The 21,756-nt window shown below is 41.0% G+C and overlaps 2 protein-coding genes across 3 annotated transcripts; both read left to right on the forward strand.

The window, feature by feature from the left end:
* Positions 1-2,623, forward strand: LOC107306162 (interferon kappa-like). The gene is made up of 2 exons (XM_015849057.3): positions 1-956; positions 2,338-2,623. Exon 1 carries the CDS (start codon positions 401-403, stop codon positions 953-955), a length of 555 nt encoding a protein of 184 aa, XP_015704543.1. The 5' UTR covers positions 1-400; the 3' UTR covers position 956; positions 2,338-2,623.
* Positions 2,624-8,018: 5,395 nt separating this feature from the next.
* HACD4 (3-hydroxyacyl-CoA dehydratase 4) lies at positions 8,019-20,817 on the forward strand. Of its 2 annotated transcripts, none has more exons than XM_015849090.3 (8): positions 8,019-8,122; positions 8,936-9,078; positions 10,200-10,303; positions 11,952-12,079; positions 17,151-17,263; positions 19,131-19,237; positions 19,836-19,967; positions 20,467-20,817. In XM_015849090.3, the coding sequence occupies exons 2-8, from the start codon at positions 9,005-9,007 to the stop codon at positions 20,547-20,549; spliced, it is 741 nt and encodes a 246-aa protein (XP_015704576.1). In that variant the 5' UTR covers positions 8,019-8,122; positions 8,936-9,004; the 3' UTR covers positions 20,550-20,817. The 2 variants fall into 2 exon arrangements, with proteins under 2 accessions (XP_015704576.1, XP_085384382.1); XM_085528256.1 differs by having other exon boundaries at positions 10,200-10,283.
* The last annotated feature ends 939 nt before the right edge of the window (positions 20,818-21,756 follow it).

Below are 21,756 nucleotides of genomic sequence, written 5' to 3' on the forward strand. Positions count from 1 at the left end.
TGTTTCACTGTGTTATCCCACTGCTAAACTATTTAGAAACTAAAGATACGTCTGTAGGTTATTCTTTTAAATTCTTTGTATAATAGTGTAGAATTTTTGAAGAGGGAATTGAAGATGTAAGGTACATATTCTAACATTCAGCTGAAATAAAAAGAAAGTGGCATTAAAAAAAAACAAGACAATGAAGTCATAAAGCAGAAAATGAAAGTGGTACGTGTAAAAGTGCACACAAGGGGGAAAACCTTAAAAACCAAAAAATGATGAAAGAAAACTTCTACCACAGAATAATTAAATTTCAAGACTTTGAAGAAACAGGAGCCTATGAAGGACCTTCAAAGCAATCCAGCCCATCACTTGGGATTTATACAGGAAAGGAGAAGCACAGCTGCTTATCTTTATCATGTACACTTTTGGCTTGATACAAATTGGCCTCATTCTGTTGTGCACCATCACCACCTCAAGTCTTACCTGTAATCACCTTCCTTTGCAGCAAAGAAAAGTGATTGAGAGCAGCCTGCAACTTTTGGACAAAATGGGCAAAAGGTTTCCTCAGCAGTGTCTAAGAGAGAAAATGTCCTTCAGATTTCCTGAGCAGGTTCTAAAACCCAGACAGAAAGAAACTGTTAAAGTAGCCATTGAAGAAATCTTGCAACACATCTTCTATATATTTAGCCAAAATCTGACTCTAGCTGCGTGGGATGGGGCAGCTCTAGAACAATTCCAAAATGGACTCTATCAGCAAATTGAGCAATTGGAGGCATGCATAATCAAGAAACAAACTCACTATTTTTGGAGTAAAGAAGTCAACAGGCTGAAACTGAAAAAGTATTTCCAAAAGATAGACTCTTTTCTTAAAGAGAAACAACACAACCTGTGCTCCTGGGAGATCAGCCGTGCAGAAATGAGGAGATGTCTTCAATTGATTGATAAAGTCACGAGGAAGCTTTACAACTAAGGTACAAAGATTCTGACCTGATATAATTTAGCCTTAGAGTTAAATACCATGATCTATATTGGGGCAATACTTCTATAGTTCACTTTCATCATATTTGAATGACTATGCTGCTAATGTTTATTTTTGAAAATGTAGTATATTATTTTTCAGTGTTGGTAGACTTCTCTTTGGCAGGCATTATGTGTACACTACCTGTAAAATAATCCATATGAATTTTCGATGAGATTATTCCATGGGAAGGAGTTTAGGTTGGTGCTGTTTATTCTTTCAAGTTTTGCATGTTCTTTTCCAAGAATGTTTTCTTTAACACATTTGATGCACTCTAACATTTGCTTTATTCAAAGGGATAAAATAATTCTAGAAGAATTTGTGCAGAAAACTGTTTGCAATAACTATATTTCTGCAATACTTATCAGTTGTATGCAGCTACTTAATAGTTCAGCTATATTTACCTCCTCTCTAAGTTTCTGGGGAAAATTTTTGTTTATTCCACCCCCCCCCCCCCCGCCCCCCTCAACCTGCCATCTTTCCAATTCACTTTAACTTCTTTCACATGCTTATTTGAATTAACTTCTCTATGTATAACTATCCTAAAGCTACATTAGCCAATAGCACATCCTACTTGTTCCTGGGCATATTCATCTTGGCTACTGCAACCTCAGACTTGATTCCATTCCAGTTCACTATGACTTGGTGCTATTCTTTCTTGTTGCATGAAATCTGCCTCTTGCCATTTGCTCATAAATCCATTCACAGAAACATGTGGTTGCTAGTATTCCAGCAGAGTTCCCCCCTTAGACCACGTAGCTTTGATGAATAATAGAAATATAAACAATTTACTCAACATAAACTACTTCTACCGGGCAAAAGTCCACTAATTTCTGCAAGGGTAAGATAGGATTTTAAACTTGGGAAACTGTCCCTGGGTAACTCCATTTCAAATAAATGTGTTTTCTGTAGTCAGTTGCTGTATGTTAGAAAGAGGGAATACATAGTTTCATACACGCTAGATTACAAAGTAAATTTTTGTTTAAAAAATAATAATAATAAAAGGCCAAAGAAATCAGCTGTATTTTGTGGCCAAAGCTGATCATTTCTGGGCACACTTCTGGGTCCTACATGAAGAGGTAGGGGAGAGATGGTGAGATTAGTTCTTAACAAAAGGAAATTTCAGTCCCAGAGGGCTGAAATTAGTAAGGGTAGCTTTTAGCATCTGGTGAGGAGACATTTGAAAGCTTTCCCTGGTCTGCAGCCATTCAGAATAGTAGCATTCAAAGTACAGATAATAAAAGCGGGTCTGTATAAAAATGAACTGATGAAAACAATAGCAATGGTTGTCCAGATCTCAAGTACCGTATCTGTAACAGAGGTCTCTTTTGCAGGGTAGCCATACCCTCCTCTCTGCCAGTTGCGGATGCAAGCTAAAGGAAATGATGACAGCTATAGGTATCAGGTCTGAAGCGAAATACCAGAAGGAAAACCTGCTAACAACGCTACCATGATCCAACACAAACAGTAAGGCAAAAGGCTGAGATCCCACCAAAAGAAAACTACAGCTGAAGGAGACTTTTTTTGTGTGTGCTTTGTAACTAACAACACTTGGAATAGTTCCACGGCCAGACTGTTGGAAATCTGATTTCCTGCTTGTTTGTTTTTTGCACTTCTGCAAGCCTGTACAATAAAAGGATGTTCAGCCTATTTAGTTTTCTGGTTGTGACATTCTAGCTGACTTCTGCAGTGAAGAAAATGATACTGAAACAGCCCATTTTTACTAAAACGTGGAAATGGGATGAAATATCTTCAACTGCCCTCTCATAAGGGATTACAGTGTTTTCTGCCTCACTTTCCTGCAGTAGGAGGATGTTAATTCATAGCTCACAGATGATTCAGAAACTCTCATCCCCAAAATCTTCCTTTGTGGTTCATAATTATCCTTTATAATCACAAAGTAGATTTACATTTTGAAGTATTACAGTCAACAGGGTACTTTACAGTGCAGAAGACAACAGAGTGGGCACTAGAGGGCAAAGTGAGATTATAGACAAGTGGGCAAATTGCAGGTAAATGTGTGTATGTTTTGGCAAGACAGCATTTCAGCTCTTAATCACTGTGCTGCCTATCAGTCAGTTAACTGCTATTGAGTTTACAGAAGGGAATTGAAAGAAAAACGAACTATTTATGAAGAAAGGAAGAGGATCTCAGAGAGAGTGAATATGAGCTTACAAAACAGCATTTGATTTCAATGAGTTTTCAGTCCTCTGTGAGGTTACAGAAATTATTTGTAAAGAGACAGTGTCTCAAAGACTCACGTAAGCATAGAGACTTTGGTACAGACATGGCTGATGAACAAAAAAGAGCTAAAAAGCAAATGCCAAACAATATTTACAATATTTCTTTGGTTTTTCAAAGAAAGGTAAATAGTCTGTAAGGCAAAGAAAGAAAGGTAACGAAAAAAAACGTAAAGAGTCAGCAGATCCTTTTGCTTGTCATTATAGTATGTTGGAGCAATCTGTATTTTGTCACCACTGCGTTACTGGGTCAGCAGTATGTGATGCCCTTGATCTGAAACCTTCTAGTATTTCTTCCACTTAGAATTTTTCTGGAAATTAAGACATACATATAAAATACCTTTCTGAATATAAATTGTTTTCAAATAGAAATGAATGAAATTGTGAACATGAAGTCTTAAATCCAGGTAGAAAATTTAAGACAGAAGAAGTCTTTCCAAGGTAAGAGTGCTTACAGCTAAAAAAACAAGCCATACATTTTCTCAAAAGATGCGCATTAGTGCTTTGCTGCACAGATCCCATTCCCACATTCTCAGTTGTGGCTGTTTTTCATGGCTAGTTTCAAAGCATGTTGTTTATATGTGCAGTGATGCACTTCTTAGGAAATGTAATGAAAATGTGTATGATTTCATCTACACAGAGCCTGTTTCCTGGGGTATATTTATGAGACTGGGATCAACTGCATTGTATCTGACATGAAACATTGGAGTAGCTACCGCTGACCTCAGGAGTGCGTACTCCAGGCTTTACTGTGGCAGATTTTTTGCACAAGTTACAGCTGTCCAAAGCAATTCTTCCACAGTTTTGGCATGTTCCGCAAACTGTGCCTTTACTTCATTTTTAAACTGAAGAGAGAGAAGGGGAGAACAAAGCCAAACCAGGGAGGGAAAAAGAAAAAAAAGAAGAAAAAACAGAACAAAGCCTGTGTGAGTGACTCCCCAAACAATTATCCAGGATTAGCCCTTGCGGTAGGGAGGACAGCTGTGAACCCTTCTGTCAGAGAGATGTGGACTGGAGAGAGGAGCAGGAGCTGCTCATGGGGAAATTAACTTTGCTTTAGAAAGTTCATGCATTGCATATAGATTGAAAAAGTAGGAATTTGATACTTCCCAGTACGGTGACGATGCTTTTCGATATTTAAAAAAAAAAAAATTAAAAAGAATTATAAATTTAGGCAAAGATAAGTCACTTATACCACTGTTTTCCATAGAAATCTTGGTAAGGCATCTCTTTTCAACTCTTTTCCTAGCCTGCAGACACTTTGGGACTGATGTCACCTGAACAAACTGGAGGATAACTACAGTGCTGCAGTGGGACCCCTCCCTACTGCACCAACTCACAGCTGAGCCTACCTTCTTTCCAAACAAATCTGATTTTCCTCATTAGTCGTGTCCTGGGTGTCCTGCCTCTTCTTTCTGTAAGACACTAAAACCAAAACCCAGCACACATGAACTGGGAGCCCTCTATTTTAATTTAATCGAAGGAATGCTAGTTTTGAAGGAATGGTAGTTTATGAATAGAGGAGTGCACAGAAATAAATGTCCTTCCCCATCTCTCCTAGAAAGAGGCAGCAGGGTTGACTGGTTCTCCAGAACCAGCCTTCTTGCACCCAAATTCTTTGTACTTGGGGTTCTAAAATCAGGTATTAACTTCACTGATGAAACAATTCAAAATTCTGAGCAAATAGCAGCCTGAGACCCAATCCAAGCAACAATCAAATCCCTCTTCTGATTTTTGAAAACATGGAAGTGAACACCATTAATGTTCATCTCCACAAAATAACTTCAGAACAACATCTGCAAAGTCAAAACCCACACTTAGAAGAAGAAATACTGAGATTCCAAGCAGTACATCTGCCTCCTTCACACCAGTTACTATAATGTCTACTCACTGTAGCTTTTACTGAATGCTGTATTCTCCAAGTTCCTTATCTTGGCAGGCCAGAGCCTTTACAGCTTCCTCTGGACTCAGCTGGAGAACTGTGAGTACAGCTCAATTTTCCCAGAAAGGAAATATCTTGACAAACATATTTAAATAAAATGAAAGCTTTTCTTCTACAACACCAAAACCAACATCATCAACAACAGCAACCACAAAAACAACAACAAAAACCCCACAAACAACCCCCCCAAAAAACAAACAAACAAAACCCACCCAGCCCTATTTTACTTTAAATATCTGTGAAAATGCTGCTCTTTCAGAAATTAATTAAGAAATTAATATACTTTCTGTCCAGCTCTCCTCAACTTAGAGGTGGGCTCAGTTCTGGTCTCCACTTTCAGAGTAGAGCTTACATTGGCTGTTGCAGATTATTACTTGGGATTATAATTTTTAATAGTTAAAACTAAATTTCTGTGGCAGAACTCACACTGTTTTCCTTTAGGCAAGGCTCAAAGCCTTTCACAGCTATTCATGTGTATTCAGAAAGGATTTGGTCACCAGCACGTTTCCCATTCCTTCTGAGATCCCCATACCAGTCTCCTGAAAGTGTTGAAAACTATTACACAACTTCTGTGGTAAGTGACTTAATAATAGCTAAAGCTTTAAAAAGGGAATTTCCCTGAGCACTAATTCTTCCTGATGATTTGACCGGTCTGTGGGTCTCATCCCAGTAAAACTGGGTGCAGTGAGCTGGAGCACAGAGACTTGTGACTCATTGCAGACCTAGGTAGGACTTTCATACTCAGTTAATCCTTTCATTGCCTCCCTTTGCAAAACCAGTGAATTTCCCCATCTGCTGAAAAGTGACGGGTTGGGAATGAGAAGGCCTGATGAGAGCCCTTGTAAAAGAATTGTGTTTCATTACAGAAATGTGTTTTGCATGTTTCTCCTATGCTGAAAGCACAGTCAAAAGCCTTCTACCATTTACCTCCATCTAGGATAGTAACTTATAGTCTGACAGATCAATACTTGAAAATAGTGAATACCTCAAATCAACCTCTTTTTAGCAAGCTGTAGGGCAAGTTTTAAGTGTCAAGGTTAATCTAGAGGGCAGATCACCTGCTCTCATGAAAGACTCCAAGGAAGGAACAAGAAGGAACAAGCAGGGAGAGTAATGCTGGCATATCCTCCAAGTGATACTTGGGAAGGTCTGGACATGAGCTGCCAGAAGGCTGTCTCCCCCGTTTTACTTCCTTGTGCCCCACTCCACCTGAAGGGGAGTGGTGAAGAAAAGTCACGACTTTTATAAAAAGCATGCTTTTTATAAAATACCCATGCCTATAATAGAGAAGGACTATCCAGAAGGATGGCAGATACAAAAGGTTGGTTACAGATGATGAAAGCCAAGCAGATGAAGTGGGACTTTCTTCCTTGAAATGCCTCCTGCCAGTCTCTGCTGTGGGGTGGGTAGCACTGGTGCTGAGGGAGGGCATGGGGACCACATTTATCAGGCACTGCACTCTTGTTTTCCATGGGAGTGCTAACTTGGCACTTATCCACAATGGATTTTGCAAATCACGAGGCTGGATGGGCCTTTGTTGCTTTACATGTTGTCCTGATATTTGAAAAGAGCTGCTCTGCCAGCTGCTGGATCTTATTACAGCCATGAGCTCAGCTGCTGACAGGGTTAGGCACACCAGTCGACTTCCTAGAGGCGGGCAGCACAAGAGCTGTGTTGCAAGAGCATGGGGAAATGCATTTCAATAACTGTCTGTTTAACTTACTTGCTTAGCCATTTGTTCAATGCTTTTTTATTGTTTTCTCCTTATAAAGGAATGCTTTCCTTAGCCAAGAAAAAAATGTATAAGAGAATACCAAACCAGCAGGATAGCTCTGTGTGCCTATGTGACCCTACTGTGGAGGTACCATGGGGGGAGATGCAGGCAGGCAAAACACGGCATCCCACCAAGAGATATCACTTCCTTGCCACAGAAGGAGGGATTTCTTGCTTCTGTGGGACATGGCAGGATGGAGGTGGCCTTGTTGGTTGCCCCACAGCACTTGCAGACAAGACATGGGATGGCATCCCCCAGACTTTTTGCACTTCTGCATAAAATCCTACTAGACATTTGTTTTGTCCTTGGTGACTTTTTCGCAGTATTGAATTTTAAACCTCCTGTAAGGTGGAGTATGGTTCAGCCTGACTGCTAATGAGAAAATACTGATTGCCAGAAGGTATTTTATACATTATTATAATAACTGCCAAAGATTTTAATCTGATTTATATTGACATATCCAAAAGATGTAAGGGCAGCAGGAATCTTGTACATACGCATTTCCTCTGTCAGTAGTGTCCATATTTCACAGGGGCATGAATTGATACTTCCAGGTAAGAAATGAAATGGAAAATTAATTCCTCTGTCTGAAGTGAAGTGCCCCCTTCATGGTATGCTGCCAGCCTTCCTTGTTAGCACTGTTGTAGCACTGATGATTTAACCAGAAAATAAATAAATAATTTTTGCATTTTTTTCTCTCCAGTGATCATTCAAATACTGCGCTGTCTTGGGAGACAAAAGTTAGTGGGATTTACAGAGTAGCTTATTGGTGCTGTCAAGAAACAAAATTAGGCTAGGTCAGGCTATTTTAGATCAGTTCAGACCTGGCTAGGCTGAAGTAGCTAGGCAACGTTAGGTTAGCCTTGGGTAGGGTAGAGAAGTCTAAGCTGGGTTAGGGTAGGCTGGGCTAGGCTGGGCCAGGTGAGAGTAGGGTGGGCTAAGCTGTGCAAGGAGCGTGGCTGGCCGCGTGGAGACATTTGGGGTTAGAAACTCCCTTCTCGGAAGTGCAGCACTGTTCCTGCTTAGTGCTACAAAAGAGTGACGTGGTGGGTGGGGGAAGAGGGAAGAGGAGGGGTGATATCCCAGCGAACAGCTGCTGCAGCTGTGAAGAGAAAAAAGGAGGAAGATCAGGAGCAATTGCAGCAGTCTGACCCTCGTGACAGGTAATGTCCCTCGTGCAGAGATGACGTGGGCAGCTCGCCAGGAAAAGGAAGGGAAAACAACGCGGAGTGGGATGTGCCTGCGAGAGAAAAGCACATCTATGCAGGGTCTCAGCAGCTCTCCTTCCTGAGCTGCAGCATTTGCAACTTCCCACAGGGTGGGAGGGGGAAGAGGGAGAGGTTCAGACCAGTGTGACTTAGAAGGAAACCGTGTCAGTGAGGGGGCTTTCTTAGCAGACCTTTCCTAAAGAATAAAGTAAATCTAAAAGGAATATTGGTACCTGGTTTCAGGGCAAGGGCTGCTTTGTCATGTGCAACAAGCCAGTGTGGGCTCAAGGAAGGCAGCAGGAGTGCAGTTGCTGCTGTGGCAGGGAAGCACCCGGTCTGCAGAGGCCCTGGTTGGGAAGAGCCACCCCCCGGGGGGACGCCTCATTTGGCATTGCCAATGATCAAGGTGCAGGCTGACCCGCTGCCCAGCCATGGGACCTGGTTCTGCTGCTGAACAGCAGCGAGGAAAAGAAGCCTGGGAACATCTTGCCTGTATAAGATCAGAATGGTCCAGTGTTTCATCTGGGGTTCAAAGTTTCCAGCTCAGAGCCAGAGAGGGTAAGGTGGCTGGTCAAACAGAAGCAAATGGATTAACCTTCTCTTGTGACACAAAACTGTCAGAACAGGGAGACAGGTCAGCCTCAATCTGCTCCTGATTACCTAGGAGAAGGGTCTGACCTTAACATCCTGGAGATAAGGAAGACCATAGGGAACAAATACATTTCCATTTCCTGTGATTACACTGATATCACCTTTTATTCTTTGCAGATTTATTCACATCTGACAAAGGCACCTCTTTGGTTTCGGTACCTTTTGTGCAAGTATTAACACAGTGGGATGAAACCCCATTTTGAGATCAGGACAACTCCTTCACTTGGAGAGCATCAACACATGAAAGATTGGTCCTCCAGGTAACAAAATGGCACAGTGCCTGCCAGCACATCTCTATGCTTCATGGACAGTAATGGGGCTCTTTGTAATGACAGCACGTACATTTAAAAGGTCATGAGTTTAACATAGAATGGGTACCATAGTGACTGAATGCAGGCATGAAGCTGCAGTTAGAAACATCTTGATTACACTCTGCTTAGCTAAGGTTAGGCTAATACAATAATATCTAGCCAGTGGATGGAGGAAGAACTCAGAAAATAAAAGCCTGAACCACTGAAAGACAAGTTCTGGGGAAAAGAGACAGATGTAGCAGACGTGGTAAGCTCCAGAAGGAAGAGACCATGTACTCAGCGCATTCAGTACAAAGCCCACATGGCAGTGTGGGGCCAAAGGGTGGAGGCACTGACCGGAAAGCCTGAACATTTTTATGATGTTTCCTAAAACTTTTCTACCCATTACAGTAGTAAGGCAGTAAATCCCAACAATATATATATATATATTGTCTTTTTGTCATGTACAGTGTCCCACTTTTTTTTTTTTTTTTTTTAAACCACAAATTCATCTGTATGATAGTTTTTCCAAAAGAAATGTTTATGGATTGTCTCTTGTTTTGGACTTTCAGGGATCTACTTTCATAGTATCAAAGTGAACTGATGTATCTTTGGAGGCAAATTGTGCCAATTGGCAGGAGATGAATTCTAATAAAAAATTAACAAATTCATTTCCAAAATAGATAGTCCTTTTTGTAACTGGAGGACAAACGATCGGCCCTCTACAGAATAAGCGAGAAGAAAATGTATTTATGGGAAATGAAATTAAGTATCTCCAGAATGTATAGCATTCTGCAATCAGATTATTTGGACTAGATGGTCTTTCAAGGTCCCTCCCAGTCCCTGACACTCTGATTCTGTGATTATCTATTCAAATAAAATAGCTATAAAAATTTGCCTGCTTCAACAGAAGATTCTGTATTAAATGTAACTTGAAAGACTGCAGGATGACACAGCTGAGAATTTGCTCTATCAAATCGTTTTACTGTGCTCTTTGAATCTGCTGTAATTTCCATGGAATTAAGTGGAAGGTGTTATTTTTGAGTTGCATTTAAGTAATACAGTTTGCTTTAACATTTTCAACTCCACAGCTTTACTGTGAAGATCTACCTCTTTGTGTATGACCTGCTGCAATTCTGTGGGCATTCCTGGATATTTACAAATATGATCATCAGGTACATGTCGTTTGGAAAAGGTAGGATTCCTTCTGTATTTCCCTTAAACATTCTAGGAGGCAGCAGTATAGAGAAACTTACAAGAATACAGATATACATAGCTCTGTCCAATGCCATGGGCTGTAATTTTAATTAGGAAAAGCATTGTTTCTGTTCATTAAAAAGGATGAGCAATTTGCTTGTATACTGCATGAAAAAAATTGAGCTCTTTAATATTCAGTGCTGTGTCAGCAACATTTGATTTAGATGCAGACCTATATGTGAGTAGGTCAAGTCATTATGGTGAGCATTGGTCCTGTAGAAGCCACTGGGAGGGAAGATCTTTGTAACTTTTGCACACAACTTTGCATCTCCCAGAACTTCACAGCATTTTTCTCTTTCAGTTGTCTGAAGTTAGTGCTCAGAAACAGAAAACAAATGACTGGAAATTCAAAATAGTTTAGAGGCAGCAGTTGTGGATACATAACATACATATTTTGTGGTCTGGTTGTTTTAGGAGGTATCATGGCTACAGAAACAGGCAGGAACTTCTGCATCTCCTCATATTTTATGCTTCTTCATGTTTAGAAGTTTCCTAAAGGGATATCTGCAACTGAACATATCCTGTGCAGTGTCTGCCAGTGCATCAAATATAGAAACTCCCATTCTTTTCTCTGTTTCCTGCCTCTATGTGAGATCTGCTTGAGAGTAGGGAGGCCCTTCAGAGGGATCTAGATAAGATGGATTGCTGGGCAAAGGTGAATGGGATGAGGTTCAACAGAGCCAAGTGCTGGGTCCTGCACTTTGGCCACAATAACCCCTTACAGCGCTATAGGCTTGGGGCTGAGTGGCTGGATGACCGTGAAGAGGAAAGGGACCTGGAGGTGATGGTTAATGCTCAGCTGAGGTGTGCCCAGGTGGCCAAGAAGAACGGCAGCATCCTGGCCTGTATCAGAAATAGTGTGGCCAGCAGGAGCAGGGCGGTGATCATGCCCCTGTACTCAGCTCTGGTGAGGTAACACCTCGAGTACTGTGTTCAGTTTTGGGCCCCTCACTGCAAGAAAGACATTGAGGCTCTGGAATGTGTCCAGAGAAGGGCAACAAAACTGGTGAGGGGTCTGGAGCACAAGTCTTATGAGGAGCGGCTGAGGGAGCTGGGATTGTTTAGCCTGGAGGAGGCTCAGGGGAGTGTACAACTTCCTGAAGGGAGGTTGTGATGAGGAGGGGCTTGGCCTCTTCTGCCAGGCAACAAACCGGACCTGAGGAAATGGCCACAAGTTGTGCCAAAAGAGGCATTAGATGAGATGTAAGGAAAAGCTTTTTCTCTCAGAATGGTCAGGCACTGGAATGGCTGCCCAGGGAGGTGGTGGAATGCAGTGTTCAAGAGGGGTCTGGATGAGGAGCTACAATATATAGTTTAGTAGCCTGTGGTAGTAATCATGATGGGAGGACAGTTGGTCTGGATCTTGTAGGTCCTTTCCTGCCTTGTGATTTTGTGATTCTGTGATCTGCAGACACAACAGGCTGCCTTTTCCCCTCTCTAAATCTCTGCTTCTGGTATCTAAAATTTTGTTACCATATGAACTCTTCTTGTCATTTCCAGGTGCAGCAGGCAGAATCAAACTCATCAGTTGGTCTGAATGTTTACTTGGTAACTAATTCCAATTTTCTTCTTTATTTTGCCTGTAGATTCATTGGCCGACACATTTTACTCCATAGGACTTGTGATGCGCCTTTGTCAGTTGTTATCTGTACTGGAGATCCTGCACATCCTTATTGGCATTGATAAAAGCCGTCTGCTCCCCAGGTTTTTGCAGGTATGTCCTTAGCTCAAGACCCCTCTTCTACTACACATGTACTCCTGAACTAGCCATGATGAACTACCCTGAAAGATCTGGATGCCTACCTGTGTGATATATTGTAGGGTACCTGCTTAAAAAGGAGAGTTGAGCATGATGATATCTTGAGATCCCTTCCAGCCCCGGTAATTCTGTGGTTTGCTGGCATTTTCCATGCTGCACTCTTGATTTTCATTGGGAGTTCAATTCAGGTTTTGGAAATCTTTTTTTAGTGCACTGGAAGAAGTAGAACAGTTGGCTTGAATTTACCTTCAAACCTTTCTAATCCTTAATATTTGAATAATGGTGAAACTAGTTGTTCTCTGCAGTCAGAAGGTAGGAGACTAAGAGTAAGTTAGTTGTGTTCTTAGTTTTCTGGGTAGCCCATTTTTGCCAAGTGACACATTACAAGGGCAAAGATGTTCCTCTTTTTAGATCTCCATTAGAGATGAATTGACTGGTAGAGATCTCTGTTCTTCATGCTGCTCATGCCGTATGGTATCCAGTTTGTCAGAAGCAATTAGCTGTTTTTTCTCCCTGGTTAAATCCTTGCATTCTTACACTAGTCAGGTGTTTTCTTCTTTTTCTTTTACTTTCTTTTTCTTTCTTTTTCTTTTTCTTTTTCTTTTTCTTTTTCTTTTTCTTTTTCTTTTTCTTTTTCTTTTTCTTTTTCTTTTTCTTTTTCTTTTTCTTTTTCTTTTTCTTTTTCTTTTTCTTTTTCTTTTCTTTTTCTTTTTCTTTTTCTTTTTCTTTTTCTTTTTTCTTTTTCTTTTTCTTTTTCTTTTTCTTTTTCTTTTTTTTTTTTTTCTTCTTCTTTTTCTTTTTCTTTTTCTTTTTCTTTTTCTTTTTCTTTTTCTTTTTCTTTTTCTTTTTCTTTTTCTTTTTCTTTTTCTTTTTTTTTCCTTTTTCTTTTCCTTTTTCTTTTTCTTTTTCTTTTTCTTTTTCTTTTTCTTTTTCTTTTTCTTTTTCTTTTTCTTTTTCTTTTTCTTTTTCTTTTTCTTTTTCTTTTTCTTTTTCTTTTTCTTTTTCTTTTTCTTTTCCTTTTCCTTTTCCTTTTCCTTTTCCTTTTCCTACAGTATCCTCCAGGGCAACATTAACAGGGTGGGTCAGGGAAGGGTTTGGCACTGTGACTCTAAGCATTTGCCCTGTAGTAAAGATAGATCTTTACTTGGCTAAATCTGTCTTATCTTGATGTTAGCATCACTTCCATGCTGTCTAGATACGTTGCACTGGCTTTTGGATACAGGCTCTGTTTTTATTTGCGTTGGTCTGTATTTGCTGTGATAGTACAGCTTAAGCACCTGTGTGCTTACATTAATCCTCTGTGCTTTGCCTTACCTTCCTCTGTGCATCTCGGGAAGAAGAGGTATTTTTCATGATGCACTAGGTAAAAACAGTAGAGGCTTATCTTACCACGACCTGCTGAACTACTGCTGACTACATACTGTAAAGCTGCAGTAATTTGGTAGTGGTTGTGCAGTTCTTTTTCCCCACTGTTTGTTCTGACTGAAAGTGTAAACAATATCCTTAGATGCATCCTTAGGTGCGTGCACATTTATGCACATCCACAGTTAAGTTAATCTCAGAGATGTGAACAGGTGGCAATGGCAGTGCCATGGAAGCACGTGGGCAGAGATAGCATCACCTTCAATAAAATCAGCTGCAAATGCACCCTATGAAAGCTGATTTGTCTGCAGACTCTATCGCAGAGAGAAGTTTTAACTGGAGTCTGAATGAAGAATTTACAGGGAGCACATCATTGAGATATATATTATAGACAGTGCAAAAGCAAGCTCATGGTTTTCAAAAAAAACAGTTTGGGAGAGACTCATCAAGGGACAGTTTCAGACCACCAGAATCATGAGAAGAATTAGATAGGCCAAGGTCAAGCCACACTTCAAAATAAAGACAGTTCTCATGTGATGGGTGCTGTTGGGAAAGGGAAGTGGAGGGAGGGGCACAAAGCTTGTGCAAATGAATGTTCTTATGGCATTTGCAGACTGGGTGACTGAGAGGAGGCCAGGAGACAGGCCACGTGACATTGTAGTTGCCAAAGCAGTGTAATTTAGTATTGTTCTGCCCAGAGAGTAAAGACAGATGGCACTGGTACTTCAGCAAGAGATGTAGGGAAAGACTCATGTTTCTAAGAGTTTCAGGTACTAATGGTACTGCACAATCACTATTATTAGTAAATGGAAGTGAACGCGCAGCTTGTTCCTGCCCAAGCCTCAGCTAGTCTGATCTGTTTCACTTTCTTGCTTAAATGCCCAGGCTGCCTTGTAGAAATTTACACCATTCTACAGCACTTGCTGTATCCTATGAGAGACCAGTGCTGGGACAGGAAGGAAACTCCAGTTTAACACAGAGATCAAGAAGGAATTAAAAATGAAACCATTTTACTTATGCTTTGTGATGTGTTAGCACATACTTCCCTTTTCTGAGCATGAAAACACTGGACTTCTGGTTTTGCTACTCTTTTTTTTTTTTTTTTTTTTAAGGGAGTAGTGACAGAGAATGATGTATTTTAATTTGTGCAAGAAACAGATAATCTGTACAAAGGAGCTGCATCTTAGCAGTTTGTGTATGTATGTAAACCCAGGTACTTACATTTGTGTATGTGTGCACACATAGATAAACAATTCCAGATAGGCGTGCCTACGCTCACACCAAGTGACATTTCCTGGAAGTGCCTCTTCCTCAGGTAGTGCTCTGCCCTTTTCTTTGCTTCAGATCTTTTTGGACTCTCACTAACCCATAGTTTGTCTGGGTAACCCAAGGTGTGAGTGCTATGAAAGAAGAGGGCACACTGTTTGACAGGGGATAAGTGTAAGCAGAAAGGCGACCTCTTCATTGGTGTGGAAATCAAGTACGATGTCCATTTTCCTGAAGCCATCACAAGTGCAGTGGGCAGCCAGACCTGTGTGCTCACAAAAGCATCCTCACAGTTTTGTGCCATTTCAAGACGTGAGTGGTTTGCACTTTCCATGGTTGCTTTATGCATCTCATGGCACGTTGGCTGAGTCTGGTGTTTAGCAGGAGCAGCAGACATGCACAGAACCTCCTCTGTGTCATGCTCAGTTCCCCACTACAGCAGGCATTTAAACTGCTTTGCAGTATGATCATTGGCTTCATTTTGTGCAGCTAAGGTGGCTTATTCCCCCACCTCTGCCCTTTCCAAATAAGAGTCCTATGGCGGATGATAGGTGTTTGAGCTCCAGTCAGGCAGTACTTGCTGCCTTGTGCATCAGTCTGTGCCCAAGGAGAGGAGTACCACAGCCACTCCTGCTCTGAGACCATGGAGCTGGCTCTCCACAGCTACTCTTGTTAATGCTAGCTAGGTTGGCCAGCACTCATCCTTTTGAAATTGGGGGTGGGAGTTACTGCACATCTTCCTGTCTCATTGGAATGGGATCAGTTCCCAGCCATTCAATCTCTGTTTTTTTTTTTTGTAGCACTTTTCCACCCAGCGCCACCTATTGAGTAGTAAGTGATTCTTTGGAAAATCTGCCAGTGCTCACAGACAAAAATATGTTGACTTTTTCATTGCTGTGATAAAGCTTTTGTCTCCAGGTGAAACAGTTTCTTGTGGCAATTCCTTGACGTATTTTTCAGTCTAACAGAATTGCAGAATTCTTTCTCCACAGCATAACCTGATTTTAGGGCCTGTAACAAACTGCCCCCAATACCAGCACTGCACTCCTTTACCATTCTTCAGCAAAATCCTTTTAACTCAGTTTCTGTTATGTTTATTCTCCACAGCACACAGTCCCATACAATGATTTCACTATTTCTACCTTTCTTTTGATTTCCCCCTTTTGCGATGGTTGTCCTACCACGCTTCTTCTATCCGTGTTACATCTGATTTCAGATCCTGCAGCAGGACTTCCAGTTCCCCCACTTTTTTGCCGTATTCCTCAGCATCAGTGTAGAAACAAAGGACTTTCTACCTCTCATTTTCTATTTCCTGGCCTATCAACAGCACCGTCTTAGAAGTCACTTTGTATATTAGGGAACAAAGGGATCAGATGTGTAAGATGACAGTCTTGTGAGAGAAGTGGCCAAACCACGTTATCTGTTGTGCCTCAGTGCTTTCCAAGATGAGGAACCAGGTGACTTAAGGGATGGGCATGCTCTTTTCTGTATGAAAAATGGCTCTTACATAATTTTGCTGGGTAGTAAATCTGCTCATTTTTCTGGTAGATGTTGTTTGCAAAAAATAAAATCTGTAGCCAAAATATTCCACACCAGTACTGGTAAACACTATGCAGCAAAACTACCTCATAAACGTCCTGTAGAGGCCAACTCGCATTTTATTTTAAGGTGGGAATGAGGGAAAGGGGAAAACAAGTAAAGAATATTGACCACACTAATGAAAATCACCATGCTAATTGCTCTTCCTTTCATGGCTTTTCAGTGCTTTATCTTAATCATTACATCATTCTGTTTGAAGGTACTTTAAGAAGACATGAGTTTGTATAGCACTTGGTTTAAAAAAGAAAAAAAGTGATCTGCACTGACCTATACCAGATGAACATACGTACATTTCCCGTTTAACACTTGAAACAGATCATAAGTCAGAATGAACCAGCACAGTGCTGGGAGAGTTTCACAGGAGATTTTCAGCAATCCCAAAGATTATCAATGTATTTATTTTACAAGATTAGGAACGTGTTGTTGTAGAAGCACAGAACCATAGAATCACCAGGTTGGAAAGGACCTGTAAGATCATCCAGTCCAACAGTCCTCCCATCACCATTTCTACCACAGGCTACTAAACCATATCTCATAGCTCCTCATCCAGATGCCTCTTGAACACTGCCAGGGGTGGCAACTCCACCACATATGACATAAATATTATGGCAACCATTGATTTAACTTTTCTTCCTAATTTTTGCAAATCTGTGAGAGAGATCCTTCCAAGATCCATATCTCCAGCTATGGAAAGCAGAGCTGGGAATGTGACATTACTGCTGTCTGGCATGCTGTTTTGCTGAAATATCATGGAATTGAGAGCTGTTGAAGACGCTAACCTGAGTTTCTTTCCTTACAGATCACTGAGAGAATAATCGTGTTGTTTGTCGTGATCAACAGTCAGGAAGAAGTTCAAGGGAAATACATTGTGTGTGTTTTATTTTTCCTTTGGAATTTATTAGATGTTGTCAGGTAAGGAGTCAGTGGTGAAACTGTGAACAGAAAGTGGTTTGTTCTTGCAAGGAAAGCCTCATCACTGTGTTGTAGGTTCATCATTTCACTGCATTGAAACTGGCAGAAAAAAGAATTACCAATTTTAAGTAAAAGCTTAGACTCGATAAGCTGCTTACTAATTTTTTATAATAACTGGCATATCTGAGAGACGGAGCAATTTACAGAAGTAAACCACTGCATTAACATTTCTAGTTGAAAGGATTTGACGTTCTTAACAAAAAGAATGCAGAAAATCCTAACAATCTACTGAGGAATGGCAGTTTCCCAGTGTGATTTATAGTCTCATTGCTTTAGTATTTAAGAGCACAGCAGTTTGTTTTAGCATCTCATGTTGATCCAGCACAGACGGCACAGTAAGGCAGCACATGCTGAACTTCTTTTCTTAATTATTTGTATCATCACTCTATTCCTTTTATTTTTGAATTCAGTAGAGCCAACAGAGTAGAACTTAATTTCAAATGAAAACATTCTGCACAGCCAGGGAGAAGCCAGAAGTATAAATAATATTGGCTGTGCAGTCCTGTTGATGCATAATAGTCCTGTAAGTACATAATTATTTGACATTACTGTTGAAGAACAGAGTCCAACTTTATGGCAGTAAACAGTGGCTATTTAATAGATCAGTAGGATACAGTGGTTGGAAGCAGCACAATTAAAGCATGAATGCATAAAATAACTCCTGCTGACTTAGACATCGTAACTGGTTTATTTTACAGCATCTGTGCCATGGACTAGCAACTCAAAGGAGCGTTAGACATTATTCCATCCCTCAGCATATGAGTCTTGAAGTATTAACAAATTCTAGCACACAGTTCTTCGGGGACATAAATATCCTGTGCATTAGGGCTAACGATACACTGATGGCAAATAATGCAAAGTTTTCCATGTCTGAACTTTCTTGCTTATACCATAAACAGTCCAGGAAGGTATATAGAACGGGAGTAGCATTTCTAGCCTGTCAGTCTCCTCTTCTACAGTCCAGGAATTGTACAAAATTAGTCTTATTAATTAATTAGTAGAAGAAGCACGAGGTTTATTTGATTTTGGCTTTAGCTGCCAGAAACAGTTCTGGCTAACAGTGGTTTATCCTTTTTTAGATATCTCTAGCATTACCGCAGGGCAAAGAGCCTTTCAAATGGCCAAAAACACGACTGGACAGGCTTTTCCATTTATCATTTATAGGTCACAGAAACTCATTATCTTTAGCTCACTTCTGGGGACTGAGATCCTAGGCGATAAGGTCTCCTTGTGGGAGACATCAACATCAGCAGCCACAGTAAGAACAAAATGCTGCAGTGCATTGGAATGTTACTGTTATTATTATAATTATTGTTATTTTTATTATTTTGCACCAGTGAGCCCTTCTGAGGCCTGGGGCATGGGCAGCCTTACCACAGAAGAGTGAATACCTGCATGTACCTGTCTGTTCAGCCCCTAGCAGTGCTGTAACCATTCCAGCAGACATATATCAGCATTTTCTTAATCCAGCTGGCAGTCATGCTGCACCTGCCCCTCTCTTGTAATGTGCCCATCTGAAATCTGTTCTCAGATGGACTGAGTTGGAATCAGGTGCACTTTGGGCTGCGGAGCTGTCTTGCTGTCTGCCTACCCCAGGTTAGCATCGCAGATAACGCTTCTGAAAACTGTGAGCCGTCTGTTTTCAGCCTGGATGAGAGTATGAACAAAATTTATGGAGTTCTGCTCTGAAAGATTCTCAGATGGGTACTTCTGTACTCTTCTGCAGCCCCACTCAGATCACTGAGTAGCGCTTCTTTAAAGACATGCTTATTTCATCTGAGATCACCTCCTCTTCCTTTTGCTGTAGGTACACTTACAACATGTTGGCAAGGGTGGGGATACGTTACTTACCGCTGACATGGCTGAAGTTCTCACTGTGCATCCTCCTCTATTCGCTTTCAGTTCTGGCTGAAGGTAAGGAGATGGGATGGGGGATCAACCAAAGGTTAATCTGTCTTCTCCAATAAAATTTGATCTGTCCGATTGTCGTTTGTGTTTCTAACACATTTCTGTGTTGCCAAAGCAGACATAAATGTTTTTGTACATTCTTATTAACCTCTGTGTCACTTTGTGTCTTTTCTGTGATTTTTTTTTTTTTTCCTTAGGAGCTCTCTGTTCTTTAAGAGTATGGAACACACAGATTCTCCATTCCAGGTTGACTGCATTAGCCTGCAAAGCGCAGTGCTGGCCTTTTCGCCACTACCAGCTTAGCCATGCTTAGCTACTTACCACACTTACATGGGGAAATGTGCCTACTGAGATCATTTGGGCAGCAGCACAGCTGCAGCAGTGACAGAATTTCTTCTGAATAGAAAAATCTCCTAATTGTTGTGTTAATAGGAGGTAGTATACCTCAGATCTACAAAACTGAACTTGAGGAAGTAGCATGTACCTGCAAACAGAAATGACATTGTAAATTCAGCATACAGTATGTCTATCTGTGCCCTGCAGATCTTTTTCAATGATGGTCTTCCACTTCTTTTGACTAAAGGCTTAACACGTTGTTTTACAGCATTTGCAATCTGTGTATCACTGCCTTATTTTGAAACGTTTGGCACATACTCCGTCAAGTTGCCATTTCCATTCGCCTTCTCAGTCCACTTCCCCTATGTTCTGAAAATGTACCTGCTGGTGCTGTTCACAGGTAAGTATCTCATCCTCAAGTATATACGCATATCTATATATACATAAAGTTGTTCAATTATCTTAGCCTTATATAAACTTCAGAAGTTTTCTTTTTAATCAGTTCCCATTTAGTTGTATTCTGTGCAATGCTTCCTCACTCATTCCTCTCAATTGGTGTGAAGACACATATCTATATTAACACTTCTGTGGCCTGTTTATCCATCAGAGGGATTTTTAAGAAGCTAAAAACTGCATACAAACTGATCTCTTCCCCCTTCCCAACAATATACTCTAGTAAAATCTGAACTACAATTAACCTTGCAGCTAAGCCTTTGTTGTGTTACTGGCTTTAAGGCTAATTGGAAGAATCTATCATTGTAATGTAGTGTTGTTTTCATGTTCATGAAAGGGACTGTTCAGAGTTGCCATACAAAGGCTTGTATTGTTCATCCTACACAAACTGAGGGCGCTTTGGACCCCCTTCCCTCATTCTTACACCGTTTTGTGTTTTAATTCAGGTATGTGCTTTATCGTCCGGAACCTCTTCTCAGAAAGGAAGGCTCACCTAGAAACAGGCAACACCAAAAAGAAAAGAAGCTAAGATGATGCTTTGTTTTGAAATACAGAATTTGTTCCCAGTGGGTTAATACATGGCATCAGCAAAGGAGACCAGTGTGTTCCATGCATAACTCCTGCCTGCTTGCGCATTATCCAGCTGTGTTGAACCTTCAGCCAAGACATATCTCTAATGCTCCTCATTTGGAGCAGCTTGGAATACCTTGTTACTTTTGAAAGTGTTGACTTCAGATGTCAGGATTTTTAAAAATGAATATTTTTCTAATAAAAGAGAACTTGGAAAAAAAAAAAAAGAGTGCCTTCACCCCAGTTACACTATCAGCCCTTATTTTGGTGTTAATTCTTGCTTCATCATCATCATCATCATCATCATCAGATATTGTGTAACGACAACACTACTTGATGTATTATATTAGGCAAACGTGTATGGGCCTCCTATATATAAAATAGCTGTAAAGTAGAGGGGAATAGATTTATGTTAGCTGAGGGTGGTGAGGCACTGGCACAGCTGCCCAGAGCAGCTGTGGATTCTCCATCCTTGGGGGGGCTCAAGGCCAAACTGGGTGGGGCCCTGGGCAGCCTGAGTTGGTGGAGGGCTGCCCTGCTCACAACAGGGCACTGCCTGAAATGGAGAATCTTCAGTGTCCCCTCCAACTATTCAGCGACCCTGTGGGAGGAAGCATGACATATTATATTGGATATATAGGGAGCACAAGGGAAGGCGCAAGGAAGGTGTCTGTGAGAAGAGGCCCACACCTATGACCAAGCCAGAGAACTGGTACCAGATGATTTCATAACAGCCACCACAGAGCACCACTGAACCTATTAACACTGTGAGAAGAGCTTCTGTGAACAGTGAAACACTGCAAACTAGGTGTGAGGGAGAGGAGTAAGAATATGTGTGAGAAGCAGCCCTGTGGGTGCCAAGGAGGCTGGGTAAGCATCCAGCAACCAGCCAGCTCAAACCCAGCGGAGATATTCATGTTTGTTTGTTTTAACATAAAAATACATACTGTGCTTCCATTGCATTGATACCAATAGCCAGCTTAAAGGCTGAAATAGGAGAATGATTCTTTAAAGTCACTGTGTGAGGGAACTCCAGAATATAAAGTTAATTACTGGAAACTTCCCCCCTTTTTGGTGCAGAGGTAACTTGGGGCAGACAAGAGGGAGATTTAGGGAAGAAAGCCTTCCATGTGTGAATGCAGTAGGCCACTGTAACTCCAACTCCA

Source organism: Coturnix japonica, chromosome Z (assembly GCF_054131305.1).
Source record: "Coturnix japonica strain WE chromosome Z, WE-NBRP24, whole genome shotgun sequence".
Classification (NCBI taxonomy): Eukaryota; Metazoa; Chordata; class Aves; order Galliformes; family Phasianidae; genus Coturnix; species Coturnix japonica.

Coding starts and splice junctions, on each gene's coding strand:
- LOC107306162 (XM_015849057.3), top strand. CDS start 401: ATGTACACTTTTGGCTTGATACAAATTGGCCTCATTCTGTTGTGCACC.
- HACD4 (XM_015849090.3), top strand. CDS start 9,005: ATGAAACCCCATTTTGAGATCAGGACAACTCCTTCACTTGGAGAGCAT. Junction 10,304..11,951: donor GTACATGTCGTTTGGAAAAG/GTAGGATTCCTT, acceptor TTTTGCCTGTAG/ATTCATTGGCCGACACATTT. Junction 17,264..19,130: donor AATTTATTAGATGTTGTCAG/GTAAGGAGTCAG, acceptor CTTTTGCTGTAG/GTACACTTACAACATGTTGG.